Here is a 20547-nt window from a genome sequence, read left to right as displayed (position 1 = left end):
GCAAGTTTATTATAAAAAGATCATTAGCTCTCTGAGATCTTAATAGATTACGCATACTTAAAATGACAATGAGAGATTAACTCAAGAAGTCACCGTGCAGAAGGCAAGCATGGCTGGTTGCCCAGTCATGATTTGGATCTTACTACATGCTGACAGAAGAAAGGCTTTGTGTACATATACTTTCATAAATGAGGTGTATATTATAAAATATTAAACAATATTGTGGATTTAGAAATCATATGTTATTTGCTAAGACATCACTTTGCAAGTAAACATCAGCATTAATAGTGTTAAGTCAGTGGATAATGAAGCAATTAAATCAGAGAAACCTGAATTACTAAATCATCTTAAGGAAACCTCCTACCCAACCACTCTACAACTTACTATGGTCTGAGACATGAGATAAAAACTTTCACTGAGTTAAAACTGCTGAGATTTTTGTAGTTGATCTACAGGAGCTGAAGTTGAATGAAATTATGCCTTAAGGGGAAAAAATCAGCTGAAATTCTCAAAAGGAGCTAGATAATGACAATATTTTCAAATATTGCTGTATTTCCATTCATCTGTTAGTGGGATGGAATGGTCGGTGTAGTAAAAATTATCTCAGATCCATCAGTAAGTTGATAATTTTAATAAGCACCTAGTTTTCTTTAAAATGTTGTTATCTATGAGCAACTCATGTTCTTAAGATGGGAAAAGGTAAAAGGCACAAAGTTACGCAGAGACTTTAACAGACACGTGAATATCAGATTACTGTTGATCTTAACAGATGCTTAGCTTCATCTTTTTGTTATACCAGTCAATAGATTACATGAAAAATTCAAACAAGTTTTTTATTAAGATGTAAAATCAACTGTTATTTTTAACTCATCATTTGTATTTTGTCAGTAATAACAAGTGAAAGAAAACACAAGTCTTAGACTGAATATTAGAGAACATAAAGTGATTCCTCCTATTTTCCCCTTTAACTCCCAGTGTTCTTGGCCTCTTTATGATGTCACCTCTCAACATCATTAATTTGAACTTACAGGGCTTAAGTCCTGGCAAATCATAGGTGGGGGAAATGTCTGTACCAAGATTGTAAGTCCTCTTGTCAAATTTGATGTTTTTAAAATAACTGAAATGTTATAGTTAGCCCTGTATTTACCCTCTTTAGAGTAAAGAGATGCTTGCTATATTATTATTATTCATCATAAACAAGAGTATGTGTTTAGCAGACACATACATTCTCAAGCCATTACAGAGGTTGTTTTGATATAAAAATTAACTAGTTCATTCATTTCAGTAAAATACAAACATAGCTTTGGATAAGGCTTTTTCAAAGTGATTCTTCATTCATTTTTAGCATACTGTATTTTCTAAAACACAGAAGAAAATAACTCATAGTTCTCATTCAGGGGAACTACCACTTCCTTAGAGGCCATTTGGAAACTTATGGAAATTTTTTTTTTTTTTTTAAATGTCACAGTGACTGAAGAGTCTACTGACCTTTAGAGAGCATGGGTCAAGGGTGTTAAAACTTCAGTAATAATTTATTCTTGAGAAATACTGAGTTTTGCAAAAGTACTTTGCAATGAAAAGTAGATTATCCAGACATGGGAAGTTTGATGATAGTAGTTTCCTTATGCATAATTTATGTTGTGTTGAAATGATATAGGGAAAGAAGACCTTCAATTATATAAGCCTTTTTACTATGTAGGCTTAGAATAAAGGTGAAGGCATAGAACTGTGAAATAAAAAGGGAAACTGTAACTGGTTTTCCCTTGGACAATACTTTTAAAGGAAAAATAAAACACAAACCTTCAAACTAAACAAAATGGCCTTTAATAGGCACTGGTGCTTACTTCATTACAATGCAATCAGTACTTTAATAGACAATCACCAGTGAAAGGATTCAATGCATTTGTAATGATTAAAGGCTGAGGGACTTGCTGATAATTACAAAACAATCTGCACTCTGGCATATAGCATGACAGAATTGCATTGTATACTAATTACTTTAAAATGTTTAAGCACAATAAAATATTGATGGCATTACTATTATCATGAGTACTGCACAGCTTTCCAAGAACTTCAAGAGTTAAAAACATATTTTTGGTTTTGTGACTATTTCTTTATGTTGTTTTCTGGTATAATTCTAAAACTCTCATTTTATCATAGAAGGAAACTATAGTTAAATTCATAATCAAATGGCCTCAATCACACAAAAAATTCCTTAATAACAAATTCTCATATTTAACTGGATTCAAGTGGTCACTTCCAGTTCACTTAACAGAGAATCTGAGATGCAGAAATTATTTCCTACTTTGTTTTTCCTCTGAATGCTATGACAGGACCTTAATTTTAGACTTAAATTTCTATGTCATGGCTATCAATTTATAGGTGATAAAGAAAATATTCCTTTTTGAGTTCAGTTTTCCCTCTCTTCACTTACTGTTCTTTAATACTCTTGTTCATCCAAATCTCAGCAACTCCATTTGAGTGCTTCACATTTTCTTGCCTTTTCCTCCTACTCAGGTTGTGTCAATCAACTCAATTCTTCCATTTCTAATGGTGAATCTAAGGTTTCTGAAGGAAAGAGAAGAGGTTTTCACAAAGACTGGGTTATCTAAAAATCTAAACTTTTTAAACTTCCAGTATTAGCTTCTGGATCACAGATTCACTGCACTTTTTTTTTTTTTTCTTGAGTTGCATTAATTAGGTCCTCTCTTATTATCTTGCCTAGGAATTCACCTTCATATAGAATAAAGTTTATGAGCCCTACCACTACTGACATTTTAGGAAGAATAACTCCTTACTGGTTTGAGGATTGGGGAGAGGGTAGGGAGGTCCTTGTAAGTAGTTAGCAGCATCCCTGCCTTCTATACCCTAGATGCCACTATCAGCACTTGTGTGTGTACAAGCCCCCCACGTCACCCCCAAATTGCACACAATTGTGATAAAAATACCTCAGGCATTGCAAATGAACTGGGGTAAGGGATTCATAATAAGCCCAGGTTGAGAAACACTGCTCTAGAAAATGCTAGAAAGAGACAGGAAATCTCACCATAAGGCAGTTGACCTTTGCCTTAAAAAAGAGACCCATAAGGCAATTGACCTTTGCCTTAAAAAAAAGAGACCTCTACAGCAAATATAAGAGTGACTCAGGCCCCAGTCAGTCCCTGGAAAATCTTCTTTAATATTTACTTATACTTGTACTTCTGTAAGATATATTTATACATAAAGTACATAAGAATTTCATGGTTTTAATTGCCATTTAGCTGATGTAGAATCCCCAAATCTAAAATCAGCTGGCAGGATATCTTGTGATACTCACACATAATGATTGTCTGTAGCCATTTTACTATTAAAATCAAACTTAAATGTGGAATGTTGACTATCTTTCCTTTATAAACCAGAAACAGGGCAAAGATGCTCATTATTTCTATTTACCCTTGTAATCCAGACCATATTTTGCTCCATACAGCAATAAAACATTAAGATTAGGAAGGATGAAGTAAAATTACCTTTATTTACAGAGGACATGATTGACTGGATTATCCAGTGACATCTACAAAAAGAATTATTTAGAGATACTAAATGTAATAAGATTATATGACACAGGATCTAATTATATAAATTATATTTCTATAAATGGAAAAATTAGAAAATATAAGTTTAAGAAAATAGTATAAATTTCAATAACAAAAAACCTTAGAAATAAGTTTATGAAAATATATGCAAGACATACATAAGAAAACTAAAAATTTTCCTCAGGGAATTTTTTAAGGAAAGTTTTTTTTTCTTTTCCTTCCTTAGATTTTATTTATTTATTTGACAGACAGAGAGAGAACACAAGCAGGAGGAGTGGGAGAAGGAGAAGTAGGCTCTTTTGAGCAGAGAGCCCAATGATTGCCTCTGTGGGTCTCCATCTCAAGACCCTGGGATCATGACCTGAGCTGAAGGCAGAGGCTTAACTGATTGAACCATTCAGTTGCCCCATAGGAAAGTTTATATATATAAGTTTATATGTATATATATATATATATATATATACATATAAACTTATATATATATATATATAGATATAGATATTTTTATTATATGTAATAAATATATATCCTCTGATCCAAAGATATCCTTTGGATAACGAGTACCTACTAGAACAGCTAAAAGTAAAAATTAATGACACCAACAGTCAGCAACAGTGTGGAGCATCTGACCAGTTCAGCATTGGTGGTGAGTATAAAACGGTACAACCACTTTGGAATATCACTTGATATTTTTTAAAATAAATTTGAACATACACATGTTACATGTATGATTCAGCCTTTCCACTATAGCTTAACCAAGAGAATTTCACAAAAAGACTTGGACAAAATATGTATAGCAGCTTTATTCACAATAAGCCAAAATTGAAGTGACTCAAATGTCCACCCATAGGAGGATGGAAAAATTCAGTGTGGGGTATATCATGTAATGGAATACTGTTCTGCAATCTAAAGGAATGAAATATTCATATATATAACATGGATGAATAAAAAATATATTGAAAAAATCCAGAAACACAAAAACATATACTGTATGATGTAATTTTTATGAATTTCAAGCATAGGCAAGGCTGTCTGTAGTAACTTAACAGCCTTTTGTGGAGGAAGGGCAGCATGGATTGACTGGAAACTAGTACAATGTAACCTAATGGTGTGGTTGAAAATTTCTGTGTTTCTTAAGGTTGTTTAAATCAGGGTTACTGATAAATAAATTTAGTTCTCTTGAATTTTCACTGAAAAGAGTTTATAGGACCACTAAATAGCCATGATCTGAATACTCTAGTTCTCACTCCCAATGTAAATTTACATGTCATAAGTAATCCAATACATTTAATCTTTAGAAATAAATAGCATTTTGCCACTCTTTCACCTAAATCTGGTTCTGCTGGTGATAGCATTTCTCCCTTTACCTCTCCAGGACAGTAAAGAAATTTTCTAGATCAGGATACATTTAGATTCAATTTTTGAAGTTTCTCATTAAAAATAACAACAAAAACAAAAACAAAAAAACACCGTCAGCATCCTTTATTATTTGTTTTTCTTTTGAGAATATTGTCTAATTTAATTATCTGAAAAGAAAGGGGCATCTGGGTGGCTCAGTGAGTTAAGCCTCTGCCTTCAGCTCAGGTCATGGTATCAGGGTCCTGGGATCCAGCCCCACATCACATAGGGCTCTCTGCTCAGCAGGGAGCCTGCTTCCCCCTCTACCTCTGCCTCCCTCTCTGCCTACTTGTGATATCTCTCTCTCTCTCTATCAAATAAATGAATAAGATCTTTAAAATTAAAAAAAAAAAGAAAAAAACCTGCAACAGGTTAAAAAGGTTGTTTTCATCTCTATTTCATTGATTTCTGTTCTGGTCTTTATTATTTCTCTTCTCCTGCTGGGTTTAGGCTTTCTTTTTGTTCTTTCCTCAGCTCCTTAGGTGTAGGGTTAGGTTGTGTATTTAAGACCTTTCTTGTTTCTTGAGAAAGGCTTGTACTGCTATATATTTTCCTCTCAGGATTGCCTTTGTTGTGTCCCACAGATTTTGAACCATTGTGTTTTCATTATCATTTATTTGCATGAATTTTTTCAATTCTTCTTTAATTTCCTAGTTGACCCATTCATTCTTTACAGGGATGCTCTTTAATTTCCATGTATTTGGGTTCTTTCCAAATTTCCTCTTGTGATTGAGTTCTAGTTTCAGAGCACTGTGGTCTGAAAATAAGCAGGGAATGATCCCAATTTTTTGGTACCAGTTGAGACCTGATTTGTGACGCCAGATGCGATCTATTCTGGAGAATGTTCCATGTGCACTAGAAAAGAATGTGTATTCTCTTGCTTTTGGATGGAATGTTCTGTATATATCTGTATTGTTCATCTGGTCCAGTGTGTCATAAGGCCTTTATTTCCTTGTTGATGTTTTGCTTGGGTGATCTGTCCATTTCAGTGAGGGGAGTGTTCAAGTCCCCTACTATTATTGTATTGTTTCTGATTTTGTTATTAATTGATTTATATAGCAGGCTTCTCCTACGTTAGGGGCATAGATATTTAAAATTGTTCTATCTTCTTGTTGGACAGACCCTTTGATTATGATAGAGTGTCCTTCCTCATCTCTTATTATAGTCTTTGGCTTAAAATCTAATTGTTCTGATATAAGGATTGCCACCCCAGCTTTCTTCTAATGTCCATTAGCATGGTAAATTGTTTTCCACCCCATCACTTTAATTCTGGAGGTGTATTTGGGTCTAATATGAGTTTATTGTAGATAGCATATTTATGGGTTTTGTTTTGTTTTGTTTTTGTTTTTCCCATTCTGATACCCTGTGTCTTTTGATTGGGGCGTTTAGCCCACTTACATTCATGGTAACTACTGAGAGAGAGGAATTTAGTGCCACTGTATTGCCTGTAAGGTGACTGTTACTGTATATTGTCTCTGTTCCTTTCTGGCCTACTACTTCTAGGTTCTCTCTTTGCTTAGAGGACTGTTTTCAATATTTCTAGTAGAGCTGGTTTGGTATTTACAAATTCTTTCAGTTTTTGTTTGTCCTGGAAGCTTTTTATCTCTCCTTCTATTTTCATTGATAGCCTAGCTGGATATAGTATTCTTGGCAGCATAGTTTTCTCATTTACTGCTCTGAATATATCATGCCAGTTCTTTCTGGCCTGCCAGGTCTCTGAGGATAAGTCTGCTGCCAATCTAATATTTTTACCATTATATGTTACAGACTTCTTATCTCAGGCTGCTTTCAGGATTTTCTCTTTGTCACTAAGACTTGCAAGTTTTACTATTAGATGGTGGGGTTCGGACATATTCATATTGATTTTGAGGGGGGTTCTCTGTGCCTCCTGAATTTTGATGCTTGTTCCCTTTGCCATATTAGGGAAATTCTCTACAACAATTTGCTCCAATGTACCTTCTGCTCCCTTCTCTTTTTCTACTTCTTCTGGAATTCCAATTATTCTAATGTTGTTTCATCTTATGGTAGCATTTATCTCTTGAATTTTCCCCTCATTGTCCAGTAGTTGTTTGCCTCTCTTTTGCTGAGCTTCTTTATTCTCTGTCATTTGGTCATCTATATCACTAATTCTCTCTTCTGCCTCATTTATCCTAGCAGTAAGAGCCTCCATTTTTTATTGCACATCATTAATATCTTTTTTGATTTCAGCTTGGTTAGATTTTAGTTCTTTTATTTCTCCAGAAAGGACTTTTATTTCTCCAGGCAACGTTTCTATAGTATCTTCCATGCCTTTTTTGAGCCCAGCTAGCACCTTGAGAATCATCATTCTGAACTCTGGATCTGACATATTACTAATGTCCATATTGATTAGGTCCCTAGCCTTTGGTACTGCCTCTTGTTCTTTTTATTGTTGTTGTTGTGAATTTTTCTGCTTTGTCATTTTATCCAGATAAGAATAGATGAATGAGAGAATAAAATACTAAAAGGATGGCAAAGACCCCAGAAAAATGTGCATTAACCAAATCAGAAGAGACCCCAAATCATGGGTGGAAGAAAGCGGGTAAAAAGAAGTTCAAAAATTTTTTTTAAAAAAAGGAAAAAATGATAAAGGAAAATATAGATGTTAGACTAGTGAATGGAACAGAGCCACCCACTTAATTTTGGGAGTACTTTAGTCTCTTAGAAGAAACTACCTTCCAAAATTTTAAGAATGAAATATATATATATATATATATATATATATATATACACCAAAAAAATACGGGTAAACACAAGGGATGGAATATGACTGTAAAGATGAAAATTTTTAAAAAATTCTAAAAAAGATAAGTTGGTTGGGAAAAGAAAGAAAAAGAAATTATAGAGAATTTGCTCAGGCTGGAGACTAGAACAAAGCCCTGTGGTAGATTTAGGGTATATTTTGATTAGAAGTTGTATCCCAAAATTTTTTAGAAGAAAAAACCCTATGTGTATACAAAAAATAAAGTTAGATACAATGAAGGATAAATATAATAATAAAGGCTCAAAAAGATTTTTTTAAATGGAAGGTATTGTTAAGATAAACTCATTAAAAAAACGTTAAAAGAGGAAAAAGTTTAAAAAATTAGATAAAAAATAAAATTAAAAAAAATTAACTTTGCAAGACTAAAGAATCATGGGGTGAAAGCCATGAATTCCATGCTTTGCTTTCTCCTCCTCTGGAATTCTGCTGTTCTCCTTGATAAGAGAGCTTGACCTTGGCTGGATTTCTTTCTGATCTTCCAGGGGAGGGCCCTGTTGTAATGATTCTCAAGTGTCTTTGCCCAAGGCGGAATTGCACCATCCTTGCCAGGGGCTGGGCTAAGTAATCTGCTCTGGTTCACTCTCAGGAACTTCTGCTCCCTGAATGCTTTCTGTAGAGTTTTGGAGGATGGGAATGAAAATGGCAGCCTCCCAATTTCTGGCCCGGAGAAGTGGAGGGATTGGGGCTCCACTCCTCAGTGCACCCTCGGAGAAAAGCACTCAATCATTCCCATCTCCCTGGCCTCTGGCCATGCACCGAGCTCACCCAGACTGTGGCCAAGCGTCTCTGTCTCTGGCCTGGAGTCTCCAGCTCAGCAGATCACTGCTGCTCTTCCAGGGAGGCTTCCCGGGATCCGCCACTAGTGGGGTCCCTGCTCAAAGAGCAGAGGTCTGACTGTGCCACGGATCACAGTTTAAGGTAACTGAGCTGAGAGCTCACTCCTTGGCTCTGTCTCTGTAGCCAGCTTCCCTGCTCTAATACCTGTGAGCTCTGTGATATTCAGACACCCCTGATCCTTCAGTGACCCTGCAGGACCTGAGACCATGCTGTCCCTGCGAGGCCTCCACCCCTGCTTAGCCTTAGGAGCCATGTCCCTAGTGGAACAGACCTTTAAAAGTTCTGATTTTGTGCTCTATTGCTCCGCCACTTGCTGGGAGCTGGCCCCTCCCCTTGCAGTCTATCTTCCTGTCGCTTTAGATTCACTTCTTCGCAGGTACTACCTTTCAGAAATTGATAGATTTTCTGTTTCTAGAATTGCTGCTCTTCTTCTCTTCAATGTCCTGTTGGATTTGTAGGTGTTCAGAATGGTTTGATAAACTGTCTAGCTGATCTCCTGCTACCTAATGTCATCTCAACCTGCTACTTCTCTGCCATCTTGATAATTTGAAGGTGTTTTTTTTTTTTTTTAAGATTTTATTTATTTATTTGACAGAGAGCAAGATCACAAGTAGGCAGAGAGGCTGGCAGAGAGTGAGAGAGGAGGAAGCAGGCTCCCTGCTGAGCAGAAAGCCCGATGTGGGGCTCGATCCCAGGACCCTGGGATCATGACCTGAGCTGAAGGCAGAGGCTTTAACCGCCACCCAGGAGCCCTAGGTTGTTCTTTTTTGATATAACTAGTTTCTGAATTAAGGTCTCTGGATACACACACACACACACACATAAAATAACTAATACTTTATCTTAACCAAGGTGAAATGGAAAACAGATGCCACAGAATCTGTCTTCAGGAGCAGTGCACACATCCTAATATTTCAATATCAATTTCAGTATCTCTGAGCCTTTTTTTTTTAACTCAGGATTCTTTTTTATTCTTTTAAAAACTGTTTTTATTTGAGCATAGTTGACATAGTTTCAGGTGTACAACATTATGATTGGGCAAGTTTATACACTGAGCTTTGCCCCTAACAAGTATAGCTGCTATGTGTCACCATAAAATGAATAGTATTATAGCATTACTGACTATATTTTCTATGCTGTACCTTTCATTTCATGACTTATTTATTCCTTAACTGGAAGCCTGTATGTCTCACTCCCCTTCACTCATTTTGCCCATCCATTCAATCCTCCTCCCATCTGACATATCAGTTTGTGCTCTGTATTTATAGGTCTGATTCTGCATTGTGTTTTAGATTCCATATATGAGTGAGCTTTAAGTAAAAAGGTACCCATTAACATTGTGGAATGTTATGTATTCATGATGTAGAAAGAGTGCTGGGTTTAGGTTTTCCTAAATAAACATTTGAGATCATAATGTAGGGAGACATCAGGGACTTTTTTTTTTTTTAGGACAAAAATCTATTTTTATATTACTACTGGACAAGGTGTGTGGGTTTTTTACTTTGTTTTGTTTTTGTTTTTTTTTCCTTTAAAAGAGTAAACATGTAACTGCATTTTTTTTCTTAATCTGAAAAAATATAATCTTAATACAGAATACACCTGTCCTTACTCTTACCTTTAACTATATCTGTGGTACATTTTAAAATGTATAATAAATTCAAAGTATAAGGACTCTCAACAATGTGGTATCTCCTTCTGTTTCATATGAAAGGAAGCAAGTATTGCCTGAAGACACTTTATCCATTTGAGGAAGATGTCTTCTATCTCTAGTTTTCTCAGAATTTGTAATTATGAATGTTATTTTTTCAAAAATTCTTCTGTACATCTTGAAATGATCAAACGAATTTTATTTGTAATTTGCAGTATTACATGAGTTGATTTACACATGTTAAACTAATCTTACATTCCACAAAGTAAATCTCAATAACCATGATGTCTGCCATTTTATATTACTGTTCAGTAAGATTACTTAGGAAGTTAAAAAATTTTTGTGTCTGTGTTAATGCAAGGTATTGGTCTATCATACTCATTTCTGGTAATGTCTTTAAGAAGTTTTGGTGTCAGAATTATTTATATTGGTCTAAGAAATGAGTTGAAACATCCTCTTCTTCCTTGTTTCTGAAAAATTTGTGTATATTTAGTAATTTTCTTTAATTTTTAATAATTTATCAGTAAAACTGGCTGGGGTCTGTTCTTTTCTTTCTGGGAAGATTTTTGATAATGGATTCATTTTATTTAATAATTATGAGTCTAGTCATATATTTATTATTTAATCATGTGTCTGTTTTGCTAAATTAGTTTTACATGGAACTCATCTATTTCACTCAAGTCGCTGAATTTATTGCTATAAAATTATTAATAATATTCCCCATTATGCTTTAAAATCTATGTAATTATAAAACTTACATCAGTCCTCATATTGGTAATTTGTGTTTTCTCTTTATCAGTTCTACTAGGAGTTAATAAATTTTAAAAATCTTTACAAAAATCAAATTAGGGATTTTTTTACTCTAATTTTTTTTCACTTTGATTCTGTCTTAAAGATTTATTGTTTATTCTAACTTTGAATTTATTTTGATATTTTCCTGATTTTAAAGCAAGGATTTAAAACACTGTTTTAGGGGCATCTGGGTGGCTCAGTTGGTTAAGCAGCTGTCTCTGGCTCAGATCACGATCACAGCATCCTGTGATCCACTCCCACATCCTGCTCCCTGCTCACAGGGAAGCCTGATTCTCCCTCTCTCACTCCCCCTGCTTATGCTTACTATCTATCTGTCAAATAAATAAAATCTGAAAAGACAAACAAAAAATACTGATTTAGGGGCACCTAGGTAGCTCAGTTGGTTATGTATCTGCCTTTAGCACAAGTCATGATCTGGGGGTCCTGGAATCAAGCCCCATGTTGCACTCCATATTTAGTGGGGAGTGTGTTTCTCCCTCTCTACCTCTACCGCCAGCTCATCCTCTCTCTTTCTCTCAATTAAATAAAATCTTTAAAGAAAAACAATTTTAAACTTTTTAATGTAAGACATTAAAGCTATTAAGTTCTCCTCTGAACTTATTGCAGTATTCTGTAATTTTTGATTCTATGTTATTATTTAGTTGCTTCTTTTTTATGAGTTGTGATTTTGTTTGACTGCTGGTTATTTAGAAAGAACTATTTTTAAAAAAATATTTGGGTATTTTCTATATAATTTTGTTTTTGATTTCTAATTCAATTGTTTGGTGATTAAAGAACATACCCTAGGGATTATATAAGGAATTAAAGGATCTGGCCTATGTATAATGTTTTAAATCTCAAATTTAATAATATTGTTTCATGAACTTGAAATATTTTCTCTTTCAGAGTATTTAAAACAGAGATGTTCATAACCATGATTGCACATCAAAAACTTTTTAGGAGTTTATAAATGTATATTGGCTAGATCCAAACCTAGACATTTAGATATGGTAAGGCAAGTAATTTTTAATGCATGCTCTCAGTTAAAAAAACAACTGTGTGAATGGAGCTAGAAAATACTATGCTTAGGTAAAAGGAGTCATTCAGAGAAAGAAAAATACCATATGATTTCACTCATTTGTGGATTTTAAGAAAAAAAAAAAAAGCAAAGAGAGAAAGAGAAAGAGAAAGAGAGGCAAACCAAGAAAACAGACAAAACAGAACAAATTAATGGTTACCAGAGGTGAGATGGGTGGGGTAATGGGTTAAATAAGTTATGGGGATTAAGGAGGGCACTTACAATGAGTACTGGGTGTTAGATGGAAGTGTGGAATCATATTATACACATGAAATTAATATTATACCATATGTTAACTAATTGGAATTCAAATACAAAATTTTTAAAACCACTGGACTAGACAACATTTTGGTCAATATATTCCAAATTTTATTCAATTAAAATCACTTAATTTTTTTTTTAAAGATTTTATTTATTTGTCAGAGAGAGAGAGGGAGAGAGAGCGAGCACAGGCAGACAGAGAGGCAGGCAGAGGCAGAGGGAGAAGCAGGTTCCCCGCTGAGCAAGGAGCCCGATGTGGGACTTGATCCCAGGACGCCGGGATCATGACCTGAGTCGAAGGCAGCTGCTTAACCAACTGAGCCACCCAGCGTCCCAAAACCACTTAATTTTTTAAAAAGATTTCTTCATTTGAGAGAGAGAGCATAAGCCAGAATCCCAAAGCAGGACTCAATGCCAAGACCCCAAGATCATGACTCCAGCCAAAATCAAAAGCCAGATGCTCAACCGACTAAGCCATCCAGATGCTCCCATTTCTTAAAAGATTTATTTATTTATTTGAGGAGAGGTCAAGGGGTCAGGGGGAGAGGGAGAGGAAGAGCGAGAGAGAGTCCTAAGCAGACTCTCCACTGAGCATGGAGCCCCATATGGGGCTGGATCCCATGACCATGAGATTACAACCTTAGCTAAAAAACCAAGAGTCAGGAGGCCTAACTGACTATGCCACCCAGGTGCACCAAAATCATTTAAATTTTTATAGAGTGACAAAAATGTGCCAAGTATTGTGTTGAGAAAGAGAGCCTAAATAAAGATATCAAGGTATGTATTTTAATGTACTTTATTCCTCAATTTTTTTTCAATTTGAGTATAGTTGACAATGTTATATTAATTTCAGGTGAACAACATAACAATTAGGCTTCTTTATACATTATGCTATACTCATCACAAGTGTACCTACCATTTGTCAACATACACTATTACAGTATCATTGCCTATATTCCCTATGCTGTGCCTTTTATTTTCATGCTTTAGTCATTCTATAACTGAAAGCCTCTATCTTCTACTCCCCTTCACTACCCCCCACCCCTCCACCCCCAGCAACCATCACTTCTCTCTGTTCCTGGATATGCTTTTTATTTGCTTGGGTTTTGTTTGTTTGTTTAGATTCTACAATGTACTTCTTTCTTAATACTTACATAATGTCAAAATAAGTAAAATACTATGTGAGCATGTGTGTTTCTGTGTGTGTGTAAGCCCAAAACTCACATGTGATCAACAGGGCTTTATTTCTGTAATATAATGGGATGTTGTAAAATAATACTTCTCTATCAGATCTTAATATACGTTTCCATTACAAATCAATAAAATGAGATTTTAAAATTTATGTTTGTGAAAATAAACAAGTTTGCATAGTACTAAAGCAAATAGAAACTTTTAAATGAAAAATACCTTACAACATAGTTTTATTTCTCAGCATTCCTAGAGAACAAAAATTTTTAAAAAATTAGAATCTGTATCAACACTTACGGTGCACAATGACAGACATAGACACATACACAACCCACACATTCGTTTACAGACATAAAGGTATGCCATTGAATAATCTGGCTTTGCTTAAATTTGAGAATATTTTGAGAATCTCACTTTGCTTAAACAATGCTTTTAAAGTGATGTCTTTGCCAAAATTCAATTGCAAGAAAATTTGGAACATGAAATAGAGAAAATAATTCAACTATAAATTCACAATTTTTAAAAAAAAAATCTTTATTTCACATATGGCAATTTGATAATTTTTAAATGTTTCTATCTATTTTAGTTATGTTGAAGTTTGTGCTAAAAACACACATTTACTCATCAGTTTTTTCTAGGATCAAGTAATCTTACATAGTAGTAGAGATCTGAAAATTCAAAATATTTCTCTAGTTGGTGATAGCAAGTGCTTACACTTGATCATTATAATAATGATCGTTAAATACAGTGATTGTATGTAAATTAATTAAAACATTTCCCTCTTATTTTAATAGCCAAAAAATAAACTTTGGAACATATGATAACTACATTCCAGGTAAGAAAAAATTCAATATTTATTTTTGAAATATGATTAATTTTAGGATTAGGATTACTTTTGTTTTTAAGATTTTCTTTATTTATTTGACAGAGAGATAGAAAGAGGGAGCACAAGTAGGCCGAGTGGCAGGCAGAGGGAGAGGGAGAAGCAGGGTCTCCACTGAGCAGGGGGCCTGATGTGGGGCTCCATCCCAGGACCCTGGGATCACGACCTGAGCTGAAGGCAGCCATTTAACTGACTGAGCCACCCATGCACCCCAGATCAAGATTACTTGCAAGGATAAATGATTATTATCCTCTATTCAAGGTGACAAAGCAGTAAGTAGCTCATGGGATATCATTAAAAATCAACTTTCTCATGGACTTGGCAAACATTTTCTAAACATTTTCTAAAGATACTTTGTTTTTGAATCCAACAAAGTTTAAGCAATATATTCAGCAACATAACGGTGTTATGTTAGAAATCATACATATTAGAAATCACACAATCAGATACTCTTATATTTGAAAAGTAGTGTAGAAATTGGATAAACAATTCACCCATGTCTGCAATGACTTCTACTACATTCATGACAGATATATCTTCCTTATAAAAATTCACCAATTTGATGAAGGAATTCATATACCCAATAATTTTCCCTCATATATTGAACTTAAATATGCCTTTCATTCTGTATATGTTCTCATTGATCCTGTTTTTAGGAGATACACAAGAAAGGATATTATCTCTTACATGAAGTATTATACTGCACATGTTTAAATGAAATGAAAAATCTCTCTCACTCCCATTAGTACCCCAAACGTCTTTTAACTATTTTATTTTTAACCATTTCCTTATAGTTTCCAGGAAACTTTTCCCTCACAGTCCCAATTCTATAGGTACACTGTATTTATAGTTTACTTCATTAATATGCCACTTATAACAACAGTGAAGTTTCTATGTGTATAGCATTTGCTCCTATACCTTGGAAAATTGCTAAAGGAAGCTTAATCAGTAACATTTAGAATCAATCATATATTTATTGAATATTTTTTTAAAACAAGTACTGTCTGTGCTAAGTATTTTCGAGGCTACTGAAGTGTAGTTATCATGTTTTCTGATTTCAAAAAAACTGTATTCTAACCAAAAGAATCTAAAGCAAAAATCTAGACTGGGAGAGATAGAAGATTAAAAGAGGGCACGTATTCCATGGAGCACTGGGTGTGGTGCAAAAACAATGAATTCTGTTACGCTGAAAAGAAAAAAAAAAAAAAGAAAGCAGTAAAGAACTTTTTTGCATTTATGTTACAGACCATATTAGTTTCACAATAATTATATAGTTTTCTGTAAAACTGATCAAAATAGAAAATAAATTTTTATTTTCATATATTGATAGAGAATTTCAAACATAACTAAATGAATGAAGCCATAATTTGTATCATTTGTTCATTCATGAAATCTATTATCTTACTGTCACTTTAGTTCTGATGAAATTTTATTTACTCGAGAACATTTAATGTCTTCTTATTTTAGTCAGTGAATTAAGCAAAAAATCATGGAATCAGCAACACTTTGCCCTGAGATTTCCCAAACCACCAAGGCCAGGAAAAAAAAGAAGATCAAAACCATCCCAACTACGAGACAATGCAGTTCCTGTGAGTATTGGAAGGATCATGTAATTCTACTAGTGCTAAACCTGTGAAATCATTTTTTTCTAAAGATTTTATTTATTTATTTGACAGAGAGAGATCACAAGTAGGCAGAGAAGCAGACAGAGAGAGAGACAGGAGGAAGCAGGCTTCCTGCTGAGCGGAGAGCCCGATGCGGGACTCGATCCCAGGACCCTGAGATCATGACCTGAGCCAAAGGCAGCGGCCCAACCCACTGAGCCACCCAGGCACCCCTGAAATCATATTTTAAAGCTGTTATGTGCTACAGATCAGCACTGACCAACGGGATTTCTGTGGTGATAGAAATATTTTATGGCTTTATATTCCAATGTGGCTTTTGGACATTTAAAATGAGGCTAGTGTTGGGGTGCCTGAGTGGCTCAGTAGGTTAAGCCTCACCCTTTACCTCAGGTCATGATCTCGGGGTCCTGAGATCTAGCCCCGCACGGGGCTCTCTGCTCAGCAGGGAGGCTGCTTCTCTCTCTTTCTCTGCCTGCCTCTCTTGTGATTTCTGCCTACTTGTGATTTCTCTCTCTCTGTCAAATAAATAAATAAAATCTTAAAAAGATAAAATAAAATAAAATAGGGCTAGTGCAACTGAGGAATTGAATTTTATATCTCAGTTCAATTCAATTCAATTGTGGCTTTTAAATACCATATTGGAGAGCACAGTTAAAGGTAATTCAAATTCTACTACATGAAGGAAGTAGATATTTTTATTTGCATTTCATCATATAAACCTTGTCCCTTTATTTTATATTTCTTTAGTAACACCACAATATAGAAAATATGTGTCCAAGAAGCACAAAATTCTGGAGATCCTAATGTTACAGTTAGTATGAACATTCAGAAAATACCCTCCAGCTGGGGAAACTCCCTCATTAGAGTCATGGGATTATATTATATCTTGATAATGTTTTAATGCTTCCTCATTTTCTGTAATATATCATTCAGGATTCTGAATATTAGAAGTATTTCTCAATGTTTCTAGAGTCATGATGGGATATGAGAAGTTTTTAAAAAAAGTTTCACAAGATAAGACTATCATCAACTCTTGCTTATTTTCGGGAATGTTTACAATTAGTAGTGATTCTAGCTTATTCTGTCATTTCACACTCTTTGCTTTTCCTTTCTTTCTTTATTCAATTTATTTTTCCATTGTTTGTTAACATCACTTCCAAAGTTTGTTACTTTTGCACTTGAGATTTTATAAGCACTTAGTTAGAAGTTGAAAAAGAAAATGCACCATTCTGCACAAAGTTATGTGCACCAAATGTTAAAGCTTTTATTATTGTAGCTTCCTATCTGATAATACTCAATTTATATTTTGCTTAGTCAGAATTTCAGGTTTTTCTTTTAACTACAGGTAGCATTTCAAATTCCAGAGACCTTGAATGTGATAACAGAGACCAGGACATGCTGGGACAGGAAACTATTACACTTAGTTTCTGAGTTAGCCTAGGAATGGAAAGTGGGCCAGATATTTTTTTTGGGGGGGGGCAGATATTCTAAGAATTCTTGAGAACACCAAGGTGGGTGGAAGGCCTTTTCTGATTGTGAAGAAAGATTCTGATATGTCATTAGTTAGTCCTCACTATCAATTTTAACATAATGGCTTGAGGGAATTATGAAGATCGTCTAAACTGAAATAGGCCCACAATGAGACATGACTACCCATTAGTCCAAAAAAGAATGAAATTGGAAAAGCAGAGTAAACTATGACATCTACAATTTATCCACTATTTATCAAAATCTAAAATCTTTTAATGGTTGAAGTTAAAATGCATTTGGTATGTGGTAATAAAAGCTGTGTAACATACAAATTGTTCATTCTTATTCTAACCAATATTCCAGATATATGATTCAGAAAAAATAAAAGAAGTTTCTAAGCGACCGTTATGGATGCACAGTTCTTTAATGAGAATTTCTGAGAGACCATCTGATTATTTAGCTGCCAGGAGGCAGCGTCCATATAAACCAACCCATCAGCCAAAAGAAGATACTAAGGTAACAGATGTAGAAAAACCTGTATATCCAGAAACACCTAAGAAAGGTAAAGAAGACAAGCAAGAAGACACGAAGGACCTATCAGAGTCAGAAACAGAACCCACAGTTTTAAAGGAGCCAAAAATAACTAAGAAAGAGTCAAAGAAAGATAAAGATATAGAAACAGGAACTAGAGATGAAAAAGATGTTGCAAAAACAGATGCCAAAAAAGAAAGAAAAGCTTCAAAGGAGGGCAAGGAGTCAGGTACAGAATCTGAAGATGAAAAGAAAGATGTCAAGAAAGACAAGAAAGCCTCAAAGGAGGGCAAGGAGTCAGGTATAGAATCTGAAGATGGAAAGAAAGATGTCAAGAAAGAGAAGAAAGCCTCAAAGAAGGACAAGGAGTCGGGTACAGAATCTGAAGCTGAACAGAAAGATGCCAAGAAAGAGAAGAAAGCCCCAAAGAAGGGCAAGGAGTCAGGTACAGAATCCGAAGATGAAAAGAAAGATGCTAAGAAAGAGAAAAAAGCCCCAAAGAAGGGCAAGGAGTCAGGTACAGAATCTGAAGATGAAAAGAAAGATGCCAAGAAAGAGAAGAAAGCCTCGATTAAGGGTAAGGGGCCAGGTGCAGAATCTGAAGATGAAAAGAAAGATGCTAAGAAAGAGAAAAAAGCAAAGGGCAAGGAGTCAGGTACAGAATCTGAAGCTGAACAGAAAGATGCCAAGAAAGAGAAAAAAGCCCCAAAGAAGGGCAAGGAGTCAGGTACAGAATCTGAAGCTGAACAGAAAGATGCCAAGAAAGAGAAAAAAGCCCCAAAGAAGGGCAAGGAGTCAGGTACAGAATCTGAAGCTGAACAGAAAGATGCCAAGAAAGAGAAGAAAGCCCCAAAGAAGGGCAAGGAGTCAGGTACAGAATCTGATGCTGAAAAGAAAGATGCCAAGAAAGAGAAGAAAGCAAAGGGCAAGGAGTCAGGTACAGAATCTGAAGTTGAAAAGAAAGATGACAAGAAAGAAAAGAAAGGCTCAAAGAAGGGCAAGGAGTCAGGGGCAGAATCTGAAGATGAAAAGAAAGATGCCAAGAAAGAGAAGAAAGCCTCGATGAAGGGTAAGGGGTCAGGTGCAGAACCTGAAGCTGAACAGAAAGATGCCAAGAAAGAGAAGAAAGCTTCAAAGAAGGGCAAGGAGTCAGGGGCAGAATCTGAAGATGAAAAGAAAGATGCTAAGAAAGAGAAGAGAGCCTCAAAGAAGGACAAGGGGTCAGGTGCAGAATCTGAGGATGAAAAGAAAGATGCCAAGAAAGAGAAAAAAGCCTCAAAGAAGGACAAGGGATCAGGTACAGAATCTGAAGCTGAAAAGAAAGATGCCAAGAAAGAGAAGAGAGCCTCAAAGAAGGGCAAGGATTCAGGTACAGAATCTGAAGCTGAAAAGAAAGATGCCAAGAAAGATGCCAAGAAAGACAAGAAAGCCCCAAAGAAGGACAAAGGGTCTGCAGAATCTGAAGATGCAAAGAAGGATAAGGATGGGAAAAAAGATACAAAAAAAACAGGAGAGAAAGATGACCAATCGAAAGACAAGAAAGATGCAAAGAAAAAGGGGAGTAAAAAAGGTAAGAAAGATGAAAAGAAGGCCAGTGGGACAGATACTGAATCAAAGGATGGTGCCAAAAAAGATGCCAAGAAGGATGCAAAGAAGGATGCCAAGAAGGATGCCAAGAAAGATGTCAAGAAGGATGCCAAGAAGGGCAAATAAACCTTGAATAATAATTCAAAAGCATTTGATAACAATTTTAATAGTCTGAAACTGAATATGAGTGACAAGGGAATTCAAAGAATCAAATAATTTTTTAAATGGGGCAAAGAAGAATATAAAGCAAGACCCAGAAAAGCATCATAAAATATAAGAAAGATATGAAAAATTAAAAGTGATGAATCATTGAAGGACTTGGATGATACCTATGATAAGTTTGGGGATATGAAAGATTCAATGAAAGATCCCTAGAAAGGTTCAAGGAAGAATATTCAAATCAGGATGCAGAAGTTAATGACACTGGATCTGTGGATTAAAAAAACAGTAATAAAAAATAAACAAATAAATAAAGACTCCAAAATAATCCAAGGAGGCGGATGTTCAATCTACAGAATCAAATAGTCTGAAGCTGCATCCACAGATTTAAATACCATAGGTGTAATGAGAGAATCAAAAAAACATCAGAAACTGCACTTGCAAATAAATACAAATACAAATTAAAGGTAGCATTTCTTTAAAAAGAAAGAAAAAGAAAGAAAGGAAATATGGTTTCCTTGTGAACCTATACCACCATTCCTGAAGTATAAACAGCCATAACCAGGTTGATGGATGTTGAATGTTCGACTTCCAAGCCAAGATAAACACACTTGGTAAGTTAGTTTTGTTTAATAATAAGCCAAATTGGATTAAGCAATAATTGAGTCGATTTAAAGTCTGAATTGAAACCTGCCATTCTTATAAAAATCTGTGGAATCTGTTCACTATGTTTTTA

General features: G+C 35.0%; 1 protein-coding gene across 1 annotated transcript in view; it reads left to right on the top strand.

Annotated features, from left to right (window-relative positions):
• CYLC2 (cylicin 2) overlaps window positions 1-19975 on the top strand; it is a 41312-nt gene extending 21337 nt beyond the window's left edge. Inside the window, exons 2-6 of the mRNA XM_044264139.1 lie at window positions 14351-14391; window positions 15907-16028; window positions 17898-18582; window positions 18937-19362; window positions 19435-19975. Of these exons, the coding sequence (XP_044120074.1) occupies window positions 14351-14391; window positions 15907-16028; window positions 17898-18582; window positions 18937-19362; window positions 19435-19778 (1618 nt within the window). The 3' untranslated portion in view covers window positions 19779-19975. The remainder of the gene's footprint in view (window positions 1-14350; window positions 14392-15906; window positions 16029-17897; window positions 18583-18936; window positions 19363-19434) is intronic.
• Window positions 19976-20547: the final 572 nt, after the last annotated feature.

Source organism: Neovison vison, chromosome 9 (assembly GCF_020171115.1).
Source record: "Neovison vison isolate M4711 chromosome 9, ASM_NN_V1, whole genome shotgun sequence".
Taxonomy (NCBI): Eukaryota; Metazoa; Chordata; class Mammalia; order Carnivora; family Mustelidae; genus Neogale; species Neogale vison.
Note: the sequence above shows the minus strand (reverse complement) of the source record. Positions and strands in the feature narration are given on the sequence as shown.